This window comes from Limulus polyphemus, unplaced genomic scaffold, assembly GCF_000517525.1.
Source record: "Limulus polyphemus unplaced genomic scaffold, Limulus_polyphemus-2.1.2 Scaffold2739, whole genome shotgun sequence".
Classification (NCBI taxonomy): domain Eukaryota; kingdom Metazoa; phylum Arthropoda; class Merostomata; order Xiphosura; family Limulidae; genus Limulus; species Limulus polyphemus.
The window spans coordinates 94,117-111,744 of record NW_013668349.1 but is presented as its reverse complement, the minus strand read 5'-3'; the positions used below and the strand labels follow the sequence as shown (position 1 = coordinate 111,744).

The following is a 17,628-nucleotide window of genomic DNA, read 5'->3' as shown; positions in this document are numbered from 1 at the left end:
CCAGTTTTCCACTCTTGTTGGTTCTCAGGCAGCCTTATCTTGTACATTTTGCATTCCCAGTTGCTGTCCACTATTCTTCTCCTGTTCTCTCCAATTTATTCTGATCCTTCCTTCTGAACTGATCCTCTTGTCCTTCTACCAATGCCTGAGTCAAATTTTGTTGTGGTTTTCTTGTTCTTCCACAGGTTCTGTTCAAGCTGTTGACTTCATCTGTATTGTTTCATCTTTCTTCTCCTTCTTGCCTATTGTCATCATCGTTCAAATGTTTCCGCCTTCAGTGGTTCCTGCACTCTCTTTTAATGTATTTCATTCCTCTATCCCAACCAGACCTTTCTTCCTAACACTTCAGTATCAAGATGAGGAGACAATGTATGGTCTAATCATGCCCTAATCCCATTACTTGTGGCTCACCAACCGATTGTGTGGAAGTGCTTGGTTGGCCATTTTTGTATTCTGCTCATCCCTGTGACACTTGGGTCTCTTTCATCTTGGGTATAGAGTATATCCTGGTCGAGACAAGATGGAGTTTCTCATCAGGTGTCACATGTGTGGGCTTTCGTTTTGGGCACTTTCTGAAGAGAGCTCATCTAACTCTTCCACTACTTCAACATGATATTCTAGCAGTTCTGCGTGAAGAGGTGAGGTATTGTTGTTTAATATACTGAAAATGTATTTCTGATAAATACTAACCTCATCACACATTCCCACCCAGCCTCCCCACTTCTGGTGCACCTGTTTTTTTCTTGCCTCATCTAAGAATGAAGTTATCTGGATTGCAAATGCTTAAGGGGAGTTGCTGCACATGATGACATCAGCATGCACCAGCATAGTTCACATTAAACGCATGAACTTAGATTGGAGTTAGCTTGATGGTAGTGATATGCAAATCTCTTATGCAGACAAGTAAGGAATGTAGCAATTCTGTATGTGGAGGTATCTATTGAAAATACATTGTCAGTATAGGGAAATCTTAGCTTTATGAACCAGTCTCCTCTTTATATATTGTGTTCATTTATTTTCTATAAAACAAAGACCAAATTTAGCATAGGGGTTTGAATTAGAAAAATATATTATTGTTGTTTGATTAAGTAAAACGATAGAAATATTAATTTTCAAAAAGAAAATTTTTTTAGTTTGAAACATCCAGTTTTATATAGATCTTCCATTGGTGACTGTTATTTAAGCTTTCACATTTACAGAAAACAACAGTCTCTTGATGAGACTGTCTACACAAAGAAAGGTTATTAAAGTTCTTCTGAGTTGTCAGAAGTATTTTGATTTAAATATTGTCTGGCTTCTGATATTTTTATTTATTTTAATACCACCATTCTTGTACCTTGACTTTGGTCTGTGACTAAACTCCTGTGAAGCTGTAAAGAGTACTAACTAGGCAATTTAATATCAAGGGAAGGCCTAGTGTTTGTCCTTTTCCCTCCTCCCTCCCTGTGAGTGCTGTGACAAGCCATTTTGGTGATTTTTCACCCTTTACCACTTTGTGGTTACCCTGCCATAGTTATAGCTCTGAAATCAAATACTTAATTAGATACTTCTTGAACCAGTTAATTTTCTTATTTCCTGCAGCTTTAGATTTTTAGAATATAATATTTGATCTTTCATTTAGATCCTGCTCATTCATAATAGGTTTTAGCATTTACTTACTGGGGAACATGATCAAAATTGACAAGAAAGCAACTCTTAACTGTTCAGTATTTATTTCACTTGAGAAAGAAGTAGTTATTTCAATTAAGAATCTTATTTAAGAAAATCATACAAATACGATTTGGCACATTGGTATATTTATATTTTAAAATCACAATGTTTCACATGATGATAGTCAAAGTGGTAGACTGATCTGATAATGCCATTAAAGTTTACTTTTGAAAAGTAATGGAAGTACTATAACTTATTCGTTTGATATGTGAAAAACGTCTTTCATTCTTTCATTTTTGTTTGACACTGTTAACTTGAACTAAATTTGATACTCTATATTTAGTTGTAACTATTTCTTAACTAGTATTGCAAATGTCTTAACTCTTTCACTTTCATGATTATAGATAAATAACTCTCCCAGTGCCAGTTTAATTTTTGTAACACAATAAAAAAAAATGAAAAGACGTGATTTTTGAATATTTTATTACTTATCTGAAACTTAAAAATAGTAAACTGTGGAAAGATTGAAGCACTTCATAGTGGTACAAAGTTCCAAACTTAGGAGGCAGTACTTTAGTGTGGAGACATATACGTGCCCAATACCCATGACTGTGAGAGTTACTGTACACCATCATGTTGATTTTTTACTAATGCATTTATCAAACATTGTACTTAAAATTGATTGTTTTTAAAGTGTAAAAAATATTTTTCACACTATTACTGCATTTTTGATTGAACAGTTCTAGCACTCATTTCACAACTGACAAACTGGAATTCCCACACCTTTAGCTGAAACTTAGCAACAATTCTCAGAACATTTTAAATACCAGACTATTTAGTTAACTTTGTTTTGTAATTATTTTTCCTTAGGTTTGTTATTTCTTAAGGTTACACCTTGATCTGTGTTTTAAAAAATGCAGCATCTTTGCTAAATTTATAAGGAAGACCCTAGTACTTGATTTTGTTAATGCATCCTGAGAGTTTTTCTTTTCGTTTTTGTGATAGTTTTATATGACAGGAAATTTTCAACATAAAGAAAAAGCCTTTCTTATATTATTTGAAGTGACTGTTCAATCTGACATTGCCTTTAATCATAAGTTAATAACATTTTTTGTTTTAAAATATGTTCATTTTCAAGATAGCATCTAGAAAAAATGGATTGATCGAACACAGCTTCCTAAATGCCAATTACACAATTGATCTTAATGGACCACAGTATAAACTAGGAGTAATATAAAATTTTGAAGTTATCCAATGGCTCAGCAGTAAGTCTGAGTGCCTATAATGCTAAAAGTTGGTTTTCAATATCCATGTTGGGCAGAGCACAGATAGCCAGTGTATAGCTTTGTGTTTAACAACAAACAAGTTATCCAAAAACTGAAAAGTTAGGAAAAACAAATAATGCTTTCTCACTGTTCAAATTTAATAATTCCAAAATTGATCTATACTCTAAAATAATCACTACTTTAGTATTGCTATTTTTGTAACATGACAAAAAAAATGTTGTAGCAGTAGCATATAAAAGCTGAAATACTTAGTACTTAATGAACTTGTTAATTACTTCCTTTTTTTTTTCTTGGGATAAAACAGTTAATGACATTCAGGATACTTCGTTTGAAAAAAAAAAGGGAAGCAGCCAACCATGAATTTTAATAGTTATTCCAGTAAAAGATTTTAACTAAAAATTTACTTTTGTGACTATTTTTTGTTCAGTTTGAGGACTGGAACTATTAATTGCACATTTGCTGTAGAGTTTTGGATTTAATGGACTGCTCCTGCCTGTTTCTAGAGTAGGATAACATGAAGGCCCTAGTATAAAAGCCAAAAGATCATCCCTCTCTAGAAACAGGCAAGAGCAGTCCATTAAAACCAAAACTCTACTAAAGTAGTAAATTTTGATACTTTTTTTACCAGTTTTAACAATATTACTTTCTCTGTTCTCTCTCTATTCTAATTTTTGTAATCCTTGTGTCCTACATTTAAAGCCAAATTGTAATAACCTTAGAAATTTATCTTATAAATAAAAAGTTAAATTGAATCTCACCTAAAATAGTTATTTTCACCAAAAAACTTTATATTAAAATTTGGTTGGATAAAATGATCAAACTTAAGTTTTTCAATTCACCTTTTACAGAGCTTCATGTTCAAAAAATGGACAGAGTCTGTAAACAGGCCCTGTCAAACAGACCTTGGAAGCTGGTAGACTTTTTGTTTTTTCAGTTGTGTAGTTTCTAAGAGATTTGAATACTCTAGAGGATAAGTAGGTATGCAGCAAATATTAAAGTGGCACAACTTAGTCTTGGTTAAAGTTTTTGAAATACAACTTGAAAGTGTCAGTCAACAAATCTGTTATCTTAAACTGATGGCCAGGTGGTTAGGGCGATCAACTCGCAATCTGAGAGTCAAGGGTTCGAATCTCTGTCCCACCAAACGTGATTGCCCTTTCAGATGTGGGAGCATTATAATGTGACAGTCAATCCTGTTATTCATTGGTGAAAGAGTAGCCCAAGAATTGGCAGTGGGTGCTGATGACTAGCTGCCTTCCCTCTAGTCTTTTACTGCTAAATTAGGGACGGCTAATGCAGATAGCCCTTGTATAGCTTTGCATGAAATTCAAAAACAAACAAACAAACTTGTAAAGAATTCTCACATTTACTTTGAATATTTCCAGTGAAATGTTTATAATTAAGTATATGATACACAGACAAAAATATACTTCTCACTTACCAGATCACTTGGGGTGGTCAAGAGACCAATCAAAGCAGTGTATGTATGAATAGGAGTGAGATCACTGAAGGTTATAGTTACTGTGTTTTCATTGAAACAGAAATTTGTGACATGATCTGACACAAGGCTATTTCCAGTAAATGGAATAATACAATGTTCTTCTTCTTTCTGATTATCTTCTGTGACATACAAAAGTAGCAGGCATCATGTCATTTACTGAAGGAGGGGTGTAAAAAAAGTAATCATGAAATAGCATTTAAAATTCTTAAAACTGACAAGAATTTTTTGAAGAGGAATAAAAGCATTTAATCAATCCATATTGTGCTAAATACAAATTGATTTCATACACTTCATAACCAGATGATGATAATTTTAACAATATTACTTGGTGTGTGCATCTGTTAATATTTCATTAAACCTCCAAAACAAATATTTTTTGTAATTTTACTCTAAAATAGTACAGGAACATTAACAATCAAAATTTATTTTTCTACTTTAATTTGAATCTTAAAATGTAATGTTTAATAATGTCTACATATTTGGAATTTGTTCATTTGTCACTACCTGTTTGTATTTGTTTGCAAGTTAATTTTAATATTTAAATAGTATATCATTAGTTCAGGATTTTTCAAAAGGTTGGTTCAAATGACACTCATAATTGTGAATAAAATCATGTTAATGAATATTTAATACTTTGTTATAAATGCTTGAATTGGAGATCTTTATACAAAGAAATTAGAATTTAAATATTGAGCTAGAATTTATTCTTTTCAGCAAACATTTTATAACATCAGCCAAGTTATTATGAGTTAGTATTTGCTTTTTCTTATCTTAAAAAGTGTCATTATTTAATCATGCTTTGTTTCTTTTCAGGAACGCTATGGTTACTGAGAGAATTTTAAGAATACTACTGCTGCCAAGGAGAGTTATGATTTAAAAAAAAAAGATATAATCCCTATTAATTTTATGTCAACATTAAGAATATGGGTGCACATTAGAGGATTTATAATGCTTATCCATAAACCTCAACCTTTTTATTACTATTATTATTATGGTTTTCAGACAAAGGATGTCATAATTTGTTACTCTGAAACTGAAGCTTCTTTATTGCAAACTATTGGTTGCATTATTTGCCATTTTTCTGAAATAAATATGTATTTTTAATAGGGTGATTAAATATTTTGATGACATTATAAAGATGGTTTATGTTGAAAGTTATTTTATTAAATTACTTATTTAAAACTTAAAACATTCTTCTAAATTTATGAAAAATACTGATAATTTTTCTCAAATTATAATAAAGAATTTTTGCTTAGAGATGTTTGGTGAGCTAAACATTATTTTAAAATAGTTTATATATGATAATGTTCAGTTTTATAATAATATTTAAAATTTATTAAAAAAACATATAAACAGTGCAGTTATGAACCTTTTTTTTTCTTTTCTTGCATTTATTATTCCAGAAAAGTATTTGGACCTAATTAAGACTACAAAAAAATTACTTAAACAGGTCAGAATTTGAGAAACCAGTTTTTATTTTTCATTCCATATCAGTATCTTGTTTTCACATATTTTCCTTCTTCATAGGAAAGCTTACCCTGCTTTTTCTTTCTGATTTTCAGAAACTACTGTTGTGAAAATATGATCATAAGCTGTCAGTTGAAATTTGAGTTTGTTATAAATACCTGGTTTATACTAAACTTATCTTTTGTGAAAATATTGTACATAAATTAGTTCAGTAACATTGTATTTTGTATATAAAATCTGGAAAAGAAGGATACTGAGAAATTTTTAAGCTCCTTGCAAAGTTAGGTTGATAATCTATATTGCTGACTGCATAGGATCAACAATGGATTTATGCAGGTTTGAAAATATTGTTAACAGTTTATAATTTTTAGTGTTTGCCATTGTTTTTTCTGATTTTCATTATTCTCTTTATATAATTTCCTGTGGCTTTTGGATCAGGACAACTAAATTTATTTGAAAAAATACATAAAATTCTTTGTGCTATGATTGTGTCAAATTTCTTGATGTAATAGAATGATTTGAAACATTGTATTTTTATTCTTTTTTTTTATGGGATACATTACATTATAGGGTATTCAGGTCATTCATATTAATTGGAAAATGGATAGGTGATAAAGGTAGTATATTGAAGATCATTTTGTTAGAATAAACCTTTAAGTAAAGCCACTGTGGTTTCAGTACAGTTGCTAAATTTATCAAATTTTCAGTTTACTGTATGTTTAAGTCATAAATAAATGTCATATTGAACTTACTTTTAGATTCATTGTCATGCTGAATCATGCTGTAAATTGGTACACATTATTATCTTTTAAGAAATAGATTTTATAGTAATGACTTAAATTCAAACAGCAACCAAAAGTGCTTAGCACTTTTGAAAAACCCTTTTTCATGTTAAGGAACAAACTTTCACAAAAATGATTTCATTTTTTAAGCTGTTAGATTTTTAAATTTGTTTTCTAGTTTGTCACTGCTTAAATGATTTGTCACTACCACAGAATGTGTTATTAGTATGGAAACAAAGAAATGGAAAAGTCACTGAAAATTGTGGTTCAGGTATAATTACTGAAGTATAACCTTAATGAATTATTGTTTTCTGAAAAAAAGAATATAATGACCTGCAAGTACAGAATAAGTTTAAAAAATGTTATTTCCTTCTGGCCATATGATAAAAATATTTTTCAGAAATACTTGAATTATATAGACTGTGTAGGATATGTTACTATAAGCCAGATGTATGTCACATATTAAGTGATGACTAGGAACAGAAGTGAGAAAAGTATTTGAGTGTAAGGAGAAGAAAAGTTGCAGTTTCCTTCCTTTGTAATGCACAAATAAATATGGAACTAGTATTTAAGGCATCGTGCTGAAGTTTTGAATTTATTTGTAACTAAAACCTTAAAAAACATTCTATAAAAGAAACAGACTCTCAACAAATGTAAAATGTGCCTTTCACTAAATGCTGGTCATATGCTTTATCATAGTAATGTACAAAGCTCTTTACTAATACAATTTGTCAACACTTGATTTTGGGATGGAGCATGGAATAGTTATCATTTTGATAACATTAAAGACATAACATCTATTTAGTCCCATCCATGGAATATTGCTATTGTCTTGCTGTGGTTCTGTTATTTTATATTGGAAGTAAAATTTGTCTATCAAAAAATTCTGAATTCATCCTAATTTAAAGTTTTCTTAAACTAATTCTGAATATTGTTTAGGTTTATCAGTTTGTTTCAAGGAGGATGACACCACCAAATTTTGGGCTTTGTTGATTCACATTTTTAGGATTTCCAAAGTTTTCGTCTCTGCCCCTGTTTTTGAAATAAATGACCTGTTTGAATATTTGGAAAGACAAATTATATCAAAGTAACTTGTTCTGTTGGATTAAGATGTGTTAAAGCAACTGAGTTTACTATAACTTCATTATTTTATTTTTCAACAAGTCATGTTATAAATCTCTCAAAGTTTGTGAATGAGTTGTAAATTCCAAATTAAAAATTTGGATTGACAGCCTGCACATGACATTGTATAAAATAGGGATTTATTTTTGAGCATTTTGTTATGCGTATTCTCAGAAGAGAAAATAAATACATAAATCATTTGGCAAACCCATGAACACTAACTCTCTTTACCTATATACTTATTGAAGTATTGAGGGCATTTTCATACTGTATTATTATGTTAGTCAGTAGGATATTAGTTATAGAAACCTCTATCTTCAGCTTTCCTGATTTTCACATGTAAGGTTGAGGGTATTTTGTTTCATTACCGTACAAAAGTTTTAGATGTAAAATCTAGAACTTGTTACAGGGAAAATATTTTAGACCAAAACCCTTGTCTTACTTTTTTTCAAATAATGGTACTTCTGGTCTCTAACTCATCTATAACCTTAGATTATGTGCATTTACCCCCCACCTTATGACTGTTTCGTTTTTGATATAACAGTAACATTACTGTGAATAAGATTGATTTTACAGTGCAACAGAGTTTATGTGTATTTGAGATAGGAGGAGGTGTTCTGATATGTAACAGTTCACTTAGAAATGTTTTGAAATCATTTATCTTTATTCAAAATCAACAGTGTAATGTCTGTTTTCTCCCTTGTCTTTAGTGCAAAGTCTTGACTTCAGTTTTGACCTTACATAACAAGTGTTGTTTTATTCACTTTAGACTGATTTGATTCTTATATCTTTCTCCAACTAGAGCTTTAGGTTTTATTTTACAAGGTGTGCAAAATAGTGTAAATTTGTTCATTAAAATTAAACAAAATAAGCTTAATGTAACTGATAATATACGAAACTCTTTAAGCATATACGCCGAGCATAAGTTACAAAACAAGGATGGGCAACATCATAATTAAATCTTCACATTAAAATATAAATTCAACCAAATAGCATATCTGAAAGTAATTGAAATTAAGATCATTTCAAAACTTTAAAACAAAAGATGTATACAAAGAAATTTTTAGTTTTTACACTTCATACTCTCAAAAATTGCTCTTCCCTTCAAGGACAAAAGGAGGTATATTGGTACCAATAGTTTACTTACTTGTAATAACTAAAATCAAAACTATCAGTGGTCTCTCAGCTCAGCTTCCGTATTGGGATTTAGGTCTTTTAAAGATCTGGGAGGCGTGAGGTTTATGTGACCTCTTCCTCCCTCATGTACAGTGGTTAAGATTGCTGATGGATGTGAATATTGATACGACATGAGGGTCAGAGTAAACCGCACTTACGAGTTTTTCGGTCTAGTATTAGGCGGCCTTATTAAATTCATATTTCTAAAATATATGTTAATAGGCGAGAGGTACTTAGGTCTACTTCCTGTATGTAGTAGCGATCAACTTCACAAAGCAGGTCGTTCTTTGGCCAATTTTTCTCAAAGTAATTTAGAGAATTATGCAAGAGTCTTTTCGGCGATGGTTTGTGTACTGGTGCATAAATTTTGATGAGTTGCTACGGGGAACTTTAAATGCTGTAGAAATTAGAGAGTTTTGTATAGATTGTAGTTTATTTATATGTTTGGGTGCAATGTTTATCCATGCTGGACATGGCTATTCAATGATATGTATGTTTTATGATATTGCCTGATGAGGTTCCATGGTTTTTGCCGATTAGACGTCTTGCATAATTTGTGCGTTTCCAAATTTTTGTTAATATATTATTTGTATGTTTAACCCACGTTAACTTAGAGTCGAAGGTTAAACCTAGAATTTTGCCTAGGTTGTGGTCTGGAGAAGTGTTCCATTCATATATAGTTTTGGTGGATCATTTTTGTGTTTTGTGAAAGTTAGTAATTGGTTTTGGGGAACATTTATTTTTATGCTATATTTTTGGTCGTATTCTTCCATATTATTTAATAGTCTTTGGAGATTTGTTGCTGCTATAGATGGAGCACTTTTCCGGGCTGCAACATCATCCGCGAATTGTGATGAAAACCCAAGATTTAGGTCTTTTAGGAGCATATTTCTCACATGCATATTGAATAGAATAGGGTTAACTACCCCTCCTTGAGGGACTCCAACCTCTGGAGTAAAAGTCTCTGAGAAGGTTCCCTTAACATTTGTTTTACAACTTCTATTTTCCCAAAAGTTATATACCTATCGAATAATTCCTCGCGGCAGTTCCATTTCTTTCATGCGGAACCTAAGATCATTGTGCCATACAGTGTCGAAAGCTTTCTAGACATCGCGAAAACAGTGCATTAATATTTATTAAAACTGTTTATAATTATTTCTGTTAAACTGACTAAGTGGTCAGTTGTCTGTCTGAATTTTCTAAATCCATTTTTGATTTCTGGTAATTTTGAAGTTGCCTCTAGATAATTTGAAAGTCTATTGCTTATCATTCTTTCAATAATGTTTCCTGCAGACGGTAGTTGGTTGGTTTATTTGCTGGCTTTCCTTCTTTGTGGAACAAACGTATAATCGCTTGCTTCCAAGAAACCGGGATGTATCCAGAACTTAGAGTTAGGTTAAAGAGTGCTGTTAGGTGTTCATACAATTTCTGATTGCCTTTTTTAAGGAGGACAGTCTTCTCTTTGTTTTTAGTTTAACTGTTTTTGTAAGCTGATGTGTGATCAAGTTTTCCTTTACATTGTTATTTGTTAATATATTTTGTGTGCTAGCGGGGAATATTGGTGTGTACGTGATTTTGTTTTGTGTTACAAAGTTACTGACTTTATTGAAAAAGTGTGCATTCACATGTGGTTCCTGGTGTGCTTTAAACGTGTGTAGAAATTGTTCTTTATACGCCTCCGCCTTTTCTGTGTTTGTATACGTTATTTTATTTTGTGTTTCTAAGGGTGGATAGTTACTGTTTGGGTTTCCTGTGTTTGTAAATCGTTTTAAGTGTGTCCAGAACTGTTTTGAGTTTGTTTTGCCATTCAGTTGGGAGCAGAATTTAACCCAGCTGTCTTGTTTTAGTTCTTAGACTTCATTTCTTATTTTGTTTCTTGTGTGTTTTGAGTGTGGGGTCTCTACTTTGTATGAATTGTCTACATGGTTTCCTTCTTTCGTTTATCATATATAATATTTGTGTGTGTGGTTGTCATGTTTGTGGTGTTCTTAGTTGTTTATGTTTTGGTATAGTTTGCCTAGTTGATGTGATTGTATGGTAATAATCATCTATTTCTGATGCATCCGCGGCGGCCCGGCATGGCCAGGTGGTTAGGGCGCTCGAATAGCAATCTGAGGGTCGCGGTTTCGATTGCTCGTCCTTTCAGCCGTGTGGGCGTAATAATGTGACGGTCAATTCCACCATTCGTTGGTAAAAGAGTAGCCCATGAATTGGCGGTGGGTGGTGATGACTCGCCGCCTTTCCTCTAGTCTTACACTGCTAAATTAGGGACGACTAACGCAGATAGCTCTCGTGTAGCTTTGCGCAAAATTCAAAAACAAACAAAGCATCGGCGGCGTTGTTTATTATTTCTTTTGGTAATATTTTATCAAGGATTGGTTGATATTCAACCCAGTTAGCTTTATTATAACTGAATTTTTATGTTTCTATTGATTTATTAGTATGGGGGTGAGATTGAAAATATACCAGACAGGTAAATGATCACTGTCAATATCCTGTCCAACTTTAAAATTTACAGATTTTCGACTCGTACGAACACGGGTATAGATCCAGTATATCACTGGTGCCATGCGCGTAAGAGATATGTGTCGGGGTGGCATCATTTAATGTTACTGTACTTGTGTCTAGTAAGTACTTGTAAAATATTCTACTATTTGCATTTAGCGAATTACAATTAAATATTAGATGTTTACTATTAAGGTCTCTTGTTATAATGTTATTAAGAGTTATGATTATTAATATGGCATAGTAGATTAGTGTCTAGATTTTTATTCGGTGAACAGTATACATGTATACCTGCTACGTTACATTCATTGTATTTTCAGTTTGTATATCTTTTATAATACATTCATTTTTGGAAGTTGTTTGTACTTCCTTCACAATTATATATGACTTGTATAGTAGTAGTATTCTTCTGTTGAGGTTCTTTTTAATTGTTCTGTCTTTTCTAATTATCGATAACCTTTTATTCGAAATCTATGAGTAGCATGTATACAGGTTTGACTTATTACAAATGTATCTGGTTTTGTTGTTTTGGTAATAAAGTGTATCTTCAATCTCGTGTTTCTTGGACGTTGACGTGTACCAAAGTGAATTTATTGTGTTAACGAGCCTGTAATAAATGATACAATTTGTGGGAGATGTGATTGTATGTTTTGTGTTAATATTTTTATTAATATGTCAACGCAACTATTTGTTTGTGTACGTTTTGATAATTCGGCCATGAACTCTGTAACTATGCTGTTTAGTACTTCTATTGGTGTATTTTCTGTTTTGCGTGGCTGTTTTTTTGTGTTTCGTCAGTTTTTGTTGAATTTTTCTGTTATGTGATTTTGAGTCTGTTCATGTTATTGTATTTTTTACTGTTGTGGCGTAGGCAGTTGTATTTTGAACTTGTGGTGTTGATAATTGTGGATTGCTCTGGTTTGTTTGTGGTGCCTGTGTCAAGATTTGTTTTTGTGTGATTGTTTTTTTTTTATTTCGTATATGCATGTTTTAATTGTTTTATATTTTTGACATCTCTTATAGTTTGCCGTATGTTCCACGCCACAGTTGCAGCATTTCGGTTCGAGATGTTCCTTTTTGCATTGTGTGATGGTCTTCACCACAGCCTACACATCTTGGGGCTGCAAGACAAGCCGCCGAGACGTGACCAAATCTTTGGCAATGGTAGCATTGAGTTACCACTATGGCTAGTGTTTTTGCTTGTTCCACAGTGTAACGTTGGTACCACATAATGATATCATCATTTATTAAATTTGTTATGTCTTGTGTGTTGTCTGTGTTTGCTTTTACTAAGTTTGTTGAGTTTTTGTTTTTGTTGTTGTAATGTTTGAAATAATTCTCTCTACTTTAGTGAACTGTATGCCTTGTTGTGTTAGTGTCCTTGATGTCATCTGTGTCAGTGGAGTAGTGCAGACCTCTGATCACAAAATATCTGGGTTGTGACCTTGCTCCTGGGAGGTGTATTGTGATTAGACCCGTTTGGAATGCATCCGCTGGCCATTCTTTTAGTAGTCGATTTAAGTCGGCGGGTTCCTGTCCTCGAACTAGGACACCGCCCCAAGGTAGACGCTTGATGCTTGCTATGGAACATTTGGCTTACATCTTTTAATCTCCAGTGCTAATATGTCTGATTAAATGTACCTGGCACTCCTTTACTTATTATTGAAAATTTTGGTGGCGATGTTTTGTGAATGTCAGTATTGTTTTTTGGATTTTACTAGTGTAAATCCTTCTGTGTCGTCTGATTGTGGTTATTTTTCGATATCTGGGTGTGAGTTTGGTTCAACATCCAAGGTTTGATGAAGGTGTTCAACATTTATATCTTTAGTGTAATTTTCAGGATTATCTTGTTTATCGACAAGTTCGGCCTCGATGTCGATAGTTTGTTGGACATTAGCCTCGTTTGGTGATTTACATAATTTTATCTCTCTCTTTTTTTTTCTTTAGTTATTTTGTTGTTATATCTTGTTTTGATGACGGTTGGATCTTACTAGCTAAATCCTCTTTTGCTACATGCAAGAGAGTTTTTAATTGCGTTTCATTACTATTGTTTTGGCTACCTAAACTAGACTTCCTTTTTCCAAAGTTGCAGTCGTTGTGTGTGTGTTGTTGACTGTTTAGTCTTTCCAGGACTGAATGGTTTGGTTGTTAGTGAAGTCGGTGAGGTCTTTCCTTTTATCATGGTGTAGCAAAAAAACTCCCACAAAGGAAGAGACCTCTGTATTTACATCAGAGAAGTTTGTCATGCTCAGACTGTATTGTTCAGATATTTGAATTTATGTAAAATGTGGACCCAGCGGGAATTCGAGGGTGAGTTGCCGTTGCTTTTGACGTTTCTCTTGCGCGTTTGATGTTCCCACGACTTGTGAGGGGAAAACGAGCCAGGAGAGAGATGTTGAGTTTGCTTGATAGAGGTACTCTAAGAGCAGATTTTTCTAAGTATCCATGGTCTCTAATTCATACTTTTGACAAATTTAAAGGTGAATTAAAGAACTTCCCATCCATTTTATTGGTTACTCGAATAAACAGCTGAGCAAATAAAAAGAAGAGTAGAAATAAAAGATAGTTGTAGTGATCAAGCACACTGACTTGAAGTGACTTCCTAAAGAAATGTATCATGTTGATTAATACACACAGCAGAGAATAAATCAAATATGGACAACAAAGAAAAAGAAACAAAAGTGAATGAATAAACACAATATCTTTACTCGTATAACAAAACATATTGCTCGAGTCTTTACCTAGGTTGTGTATTAAATACTGCTCAGCTACAAAGCATGTCTACTCAAAACAAAAGCAAGAATAATGTTATATTATACTGTTACGTTAGAACAAAGGTTTCTAGTGTGTTAGCTCATAATTGTAGATTATATATGACAACAATCATTCCCATTACACATTTCCGAAGGTAATTAACCCTCCACCTGTTTCATAATAACCAAGTCTGTGTATCAATACTACCTCAGTTCAGGGGATCATTATACAGAAATGGTGTTAAACAAGTATAATCTTTTACAGGGTGCAAGTTGTGGCACATACAATCTCTTAGCCAGAGAATTAGTGCAAATGTATGACCTTTCTCATCCTATTCACAATGATGCCAACTAATTACATGTATAACAACTGCACAAAAAGTAAAACATTTAATATAATTTAATAAAAAGTATTATTTGCCAGTTCAGTATGCATAAAGGTGTATGTGGTTGTAGCACATGATTTTGGTCGTAAAAGTTGATAAGTTCCTTTCATCCTAGCTACCTACTGTCCTGTGTCATTCACCTGTAGTATCTCAGGAGAAATGTTTCTGTAAGGTTGAATTTTCTATGTAGAAGTGAATGATGATATTTTCCACTAGAAGGTTAGATGATTCCTTGATGATTCAATCTCATTAGTTTTGCTATGAAAATGACCAACAGCCATGTGGGTAGATCAAATGCTCTGAGAAGGGTATCGTTTTATGTATATAATGCCATGACTTCTCAGTCTGGGACAATTGTACAGTTAGAGTTCTTCACGCAGTTCTATAGTGCAGATAAAGCACTACTTCTCATGCACACTCGCCTTTGATTTTGTGTGAATAAAGATTGTTTCATTTTGTTATGCATTGTGTCTAGTCTTTCATTTTTCAAATTCAGTCTAGGTCAGAAAAATTTATATCTACTCTGTGATATATTTTCTGTCGAACCTTTTGTTATTCTGAATAATCTACCTGATTACTCTTAGGAGAAATCAATACATCTGAAGATACCACAGGATTGGTTTTTGTGGAAAATTCTGGTTTTCATCTCCTTTACGAGTGTATATTTCAATGTGCCCTTTTAACTTTTGAGTTACTAAGTTTAAAAAGGTTTCATACTTGAGGAAATATTTTCTACACATCGGAGGACTTATGACCAACAGATAGGATTACTGAGGGAAGATAGTTGCCAGGTTTTAGAGAAGTTCCCTCCTGGTTGTTGGACTTTTTCCATTGCTGCCAAGGTCTGTGACTTCTTTCTTGTTGCAATCACAGTCTCAGGGAAGAGAACGTTGGTTTAGCCAGAATGGTTGGTTGAGATCCTCCCCTGAGGATCTGTCTCATTGTGAAAAGGGCATAGATTATTGAAGGTTATTTATCTGTATCAAGCACTACAAATGAAATCATCACCCTGTACAGTTAATACTGACTTTATTCTGCCAAATGGTGATGACTTAGATATGAGTAAAGGCACATCTCCTACTATATCTATGTCATATATACCATAGAATGAAGATGATCATCTCCAACCTTGGTTCTGACATTGTTATCCTAAAGATGGATGTGCTGCAGAAAATATAAGTTAGTTTTGCATATCTGGGCTTTCATTTCTCCTTAAATCTGCATGAACAGTAACAGTGACCACATCCAGATGATTTCTGCTGTTCACATGATAGAGGTGTCATTTTATCAGTATCACTTGTGCCATTTTTTTCTGGCACATTAAATTCATCGGCGCTTGTGTAAATGCTCAATGTTAAAACTCCCTCTTTGATAAACAGCTAGATGTTTAAATTTCTCATGTGGTCTAACAAAAGGTCTTTTGATGTTGTGTCGGTGTTCAACAAAATTCCTGCAAAAAAGTTATTGCATATTTTGAGAAAAAAAATATTAAAAGAAAATATTAATTCGGTCTTAGAAATAACGGATATGATTAATTTGGTAGAAGCATGTGTTGAAAACTCATTTTTCAAATTAACAGTAACATTTATAAATAGAATGAAAGCTTAGCTATGGATTATCCTTTATCTCCGCTATTATGTGACTTATTTATGGATAGTTTTGAAACTGAAACGCTAGAAAAAGCGGATAAGAAACCTGATGTTTGGTTCAGGTATGTTGATGACACATTTTTATTATTGCGGCATGGTAAAGAGGAATTGGCTCTTTTTGCTAATTACCTTAAGAACATGGACAATTCTATCAGATTTACTTAAGAAGTTGAGACAAATAGCTGTTTCCCTTTTTGGATGTTTCAGTGAGTAAAAGTAAGGATAAATTGGAAATTACTATTTATCGAAAACCTTTCTCTGTAGTCATTCCGCCACATCAAAAATATTGTCACACTAAATCTAGGAAAACTGCTGTTTTTTACTCTTATGTAGATAGGATACTAAAATTATATTGTTAACAGGAAGGCATTAATAATGAGTTATTATTGATTAAGGACATAGCAGTAGATATAGGTTTTAGTCCTGATATTGTTGACAAAGCTGTCAAAAAACTGAAAAACAACTATGATTTTTCGTTTGTATGAAGTTAAGCACAAAGCAACACAATGGGCTACTTGTGTTCTGCCCACCACGGTATAGAAAACTTGGTTTCTAGCGTTATAAGTCCGCAGACATGCCGATGTGCCACTGGGGGCTACAACGATGAAAATATTAAATTAAAACCATTAGCTGAAAAAGTAAAAAAAAGAATATTTGGTTTATGTTATCAAATAATTAAGCAGTTTAGTAAACAAATGAATATTTTTCCGATATATAAACCGATAAACAAAGTTAAACAGATTGAATGGAAAAATTTGGTACTGTTATAACAGCGAAAGTCACGTGACACTGATAAAACTGATGATTATCTCGAGTGTTCGCCAGACGCCCTCTATTTTGTATATATACGACCGGCGAGAAGTGACGGCATAGATAATTGAATATTTGCAGATAGAGAGATTGAAGATATAGACACGGATAATTGAGTCAAGCGGGCACCGTAAGTAAAGTGCGTGAATCGTTGTGAATTATACCGTGAGTTTGCGCTAAAGTGACTGTGGAAATTAAGTGTATTGAAAAGTTGAATTGAGAAAGAATAAACTACTTTTATTTAAGAAAGGACTTGTATCGCAGAAGTTTCTTCAGAAAGAATTTCTACGGAAAATTAACAAACACAGACATAACTAATTGGTGTCAGAGAGTGGGACGAAAAAAAAAGATGGAAACCAGAGGTGGCAAATCAAACTACAGCTTAGCAGATTTGATGGCAGCAATACAAGAACAGCAAAAGAAACAAGAAGAGAGATTACAGCAGTTGTTGGAGGATAAAGAAAAGAAACAAAAAGAACGAGAAAATAAACAAGAGAGATTACAGCAGTTGTTGGAGGAAAAATAAAATAATCAAGAAGCG

At 32.9% G+C, this 17,628-nt stretch overlaps 1 protein-coding gene across 2 annotated transcripts in view; it reads left to right on the top strand.

The window, feature by feature from the left end:
- The window catches only part of LOC106467787 (ADP-ribosylation factor GTPase-activating protein 2-like), a 49,428-nt gene extending 42,773 nt beyond the window's left edge, over positions 1 to 6,655 (top strand). The window contains exon 12 of one of the 2 annotated variants that reach the window (XM_013928165.2): positions 5,251 to 6,655. In XM_013928165.2, coding sequence (XP_013783619.1) covers positions 5,251 to 5,279 — 29 coding nt within the window. In that variant the 3' untranslated portion in view covers positions 5,280 to 6,655. Of the gene's footprint in view, positions 1 to 5,241 lie in introns of both variants that reach the window. The other variant, XM_022395980.1, reaches the window with a different exon arrangement.
- The last annotated feature ends 10,973 nt before the right edge of the window (positions 6,656 to 17,628 follow it).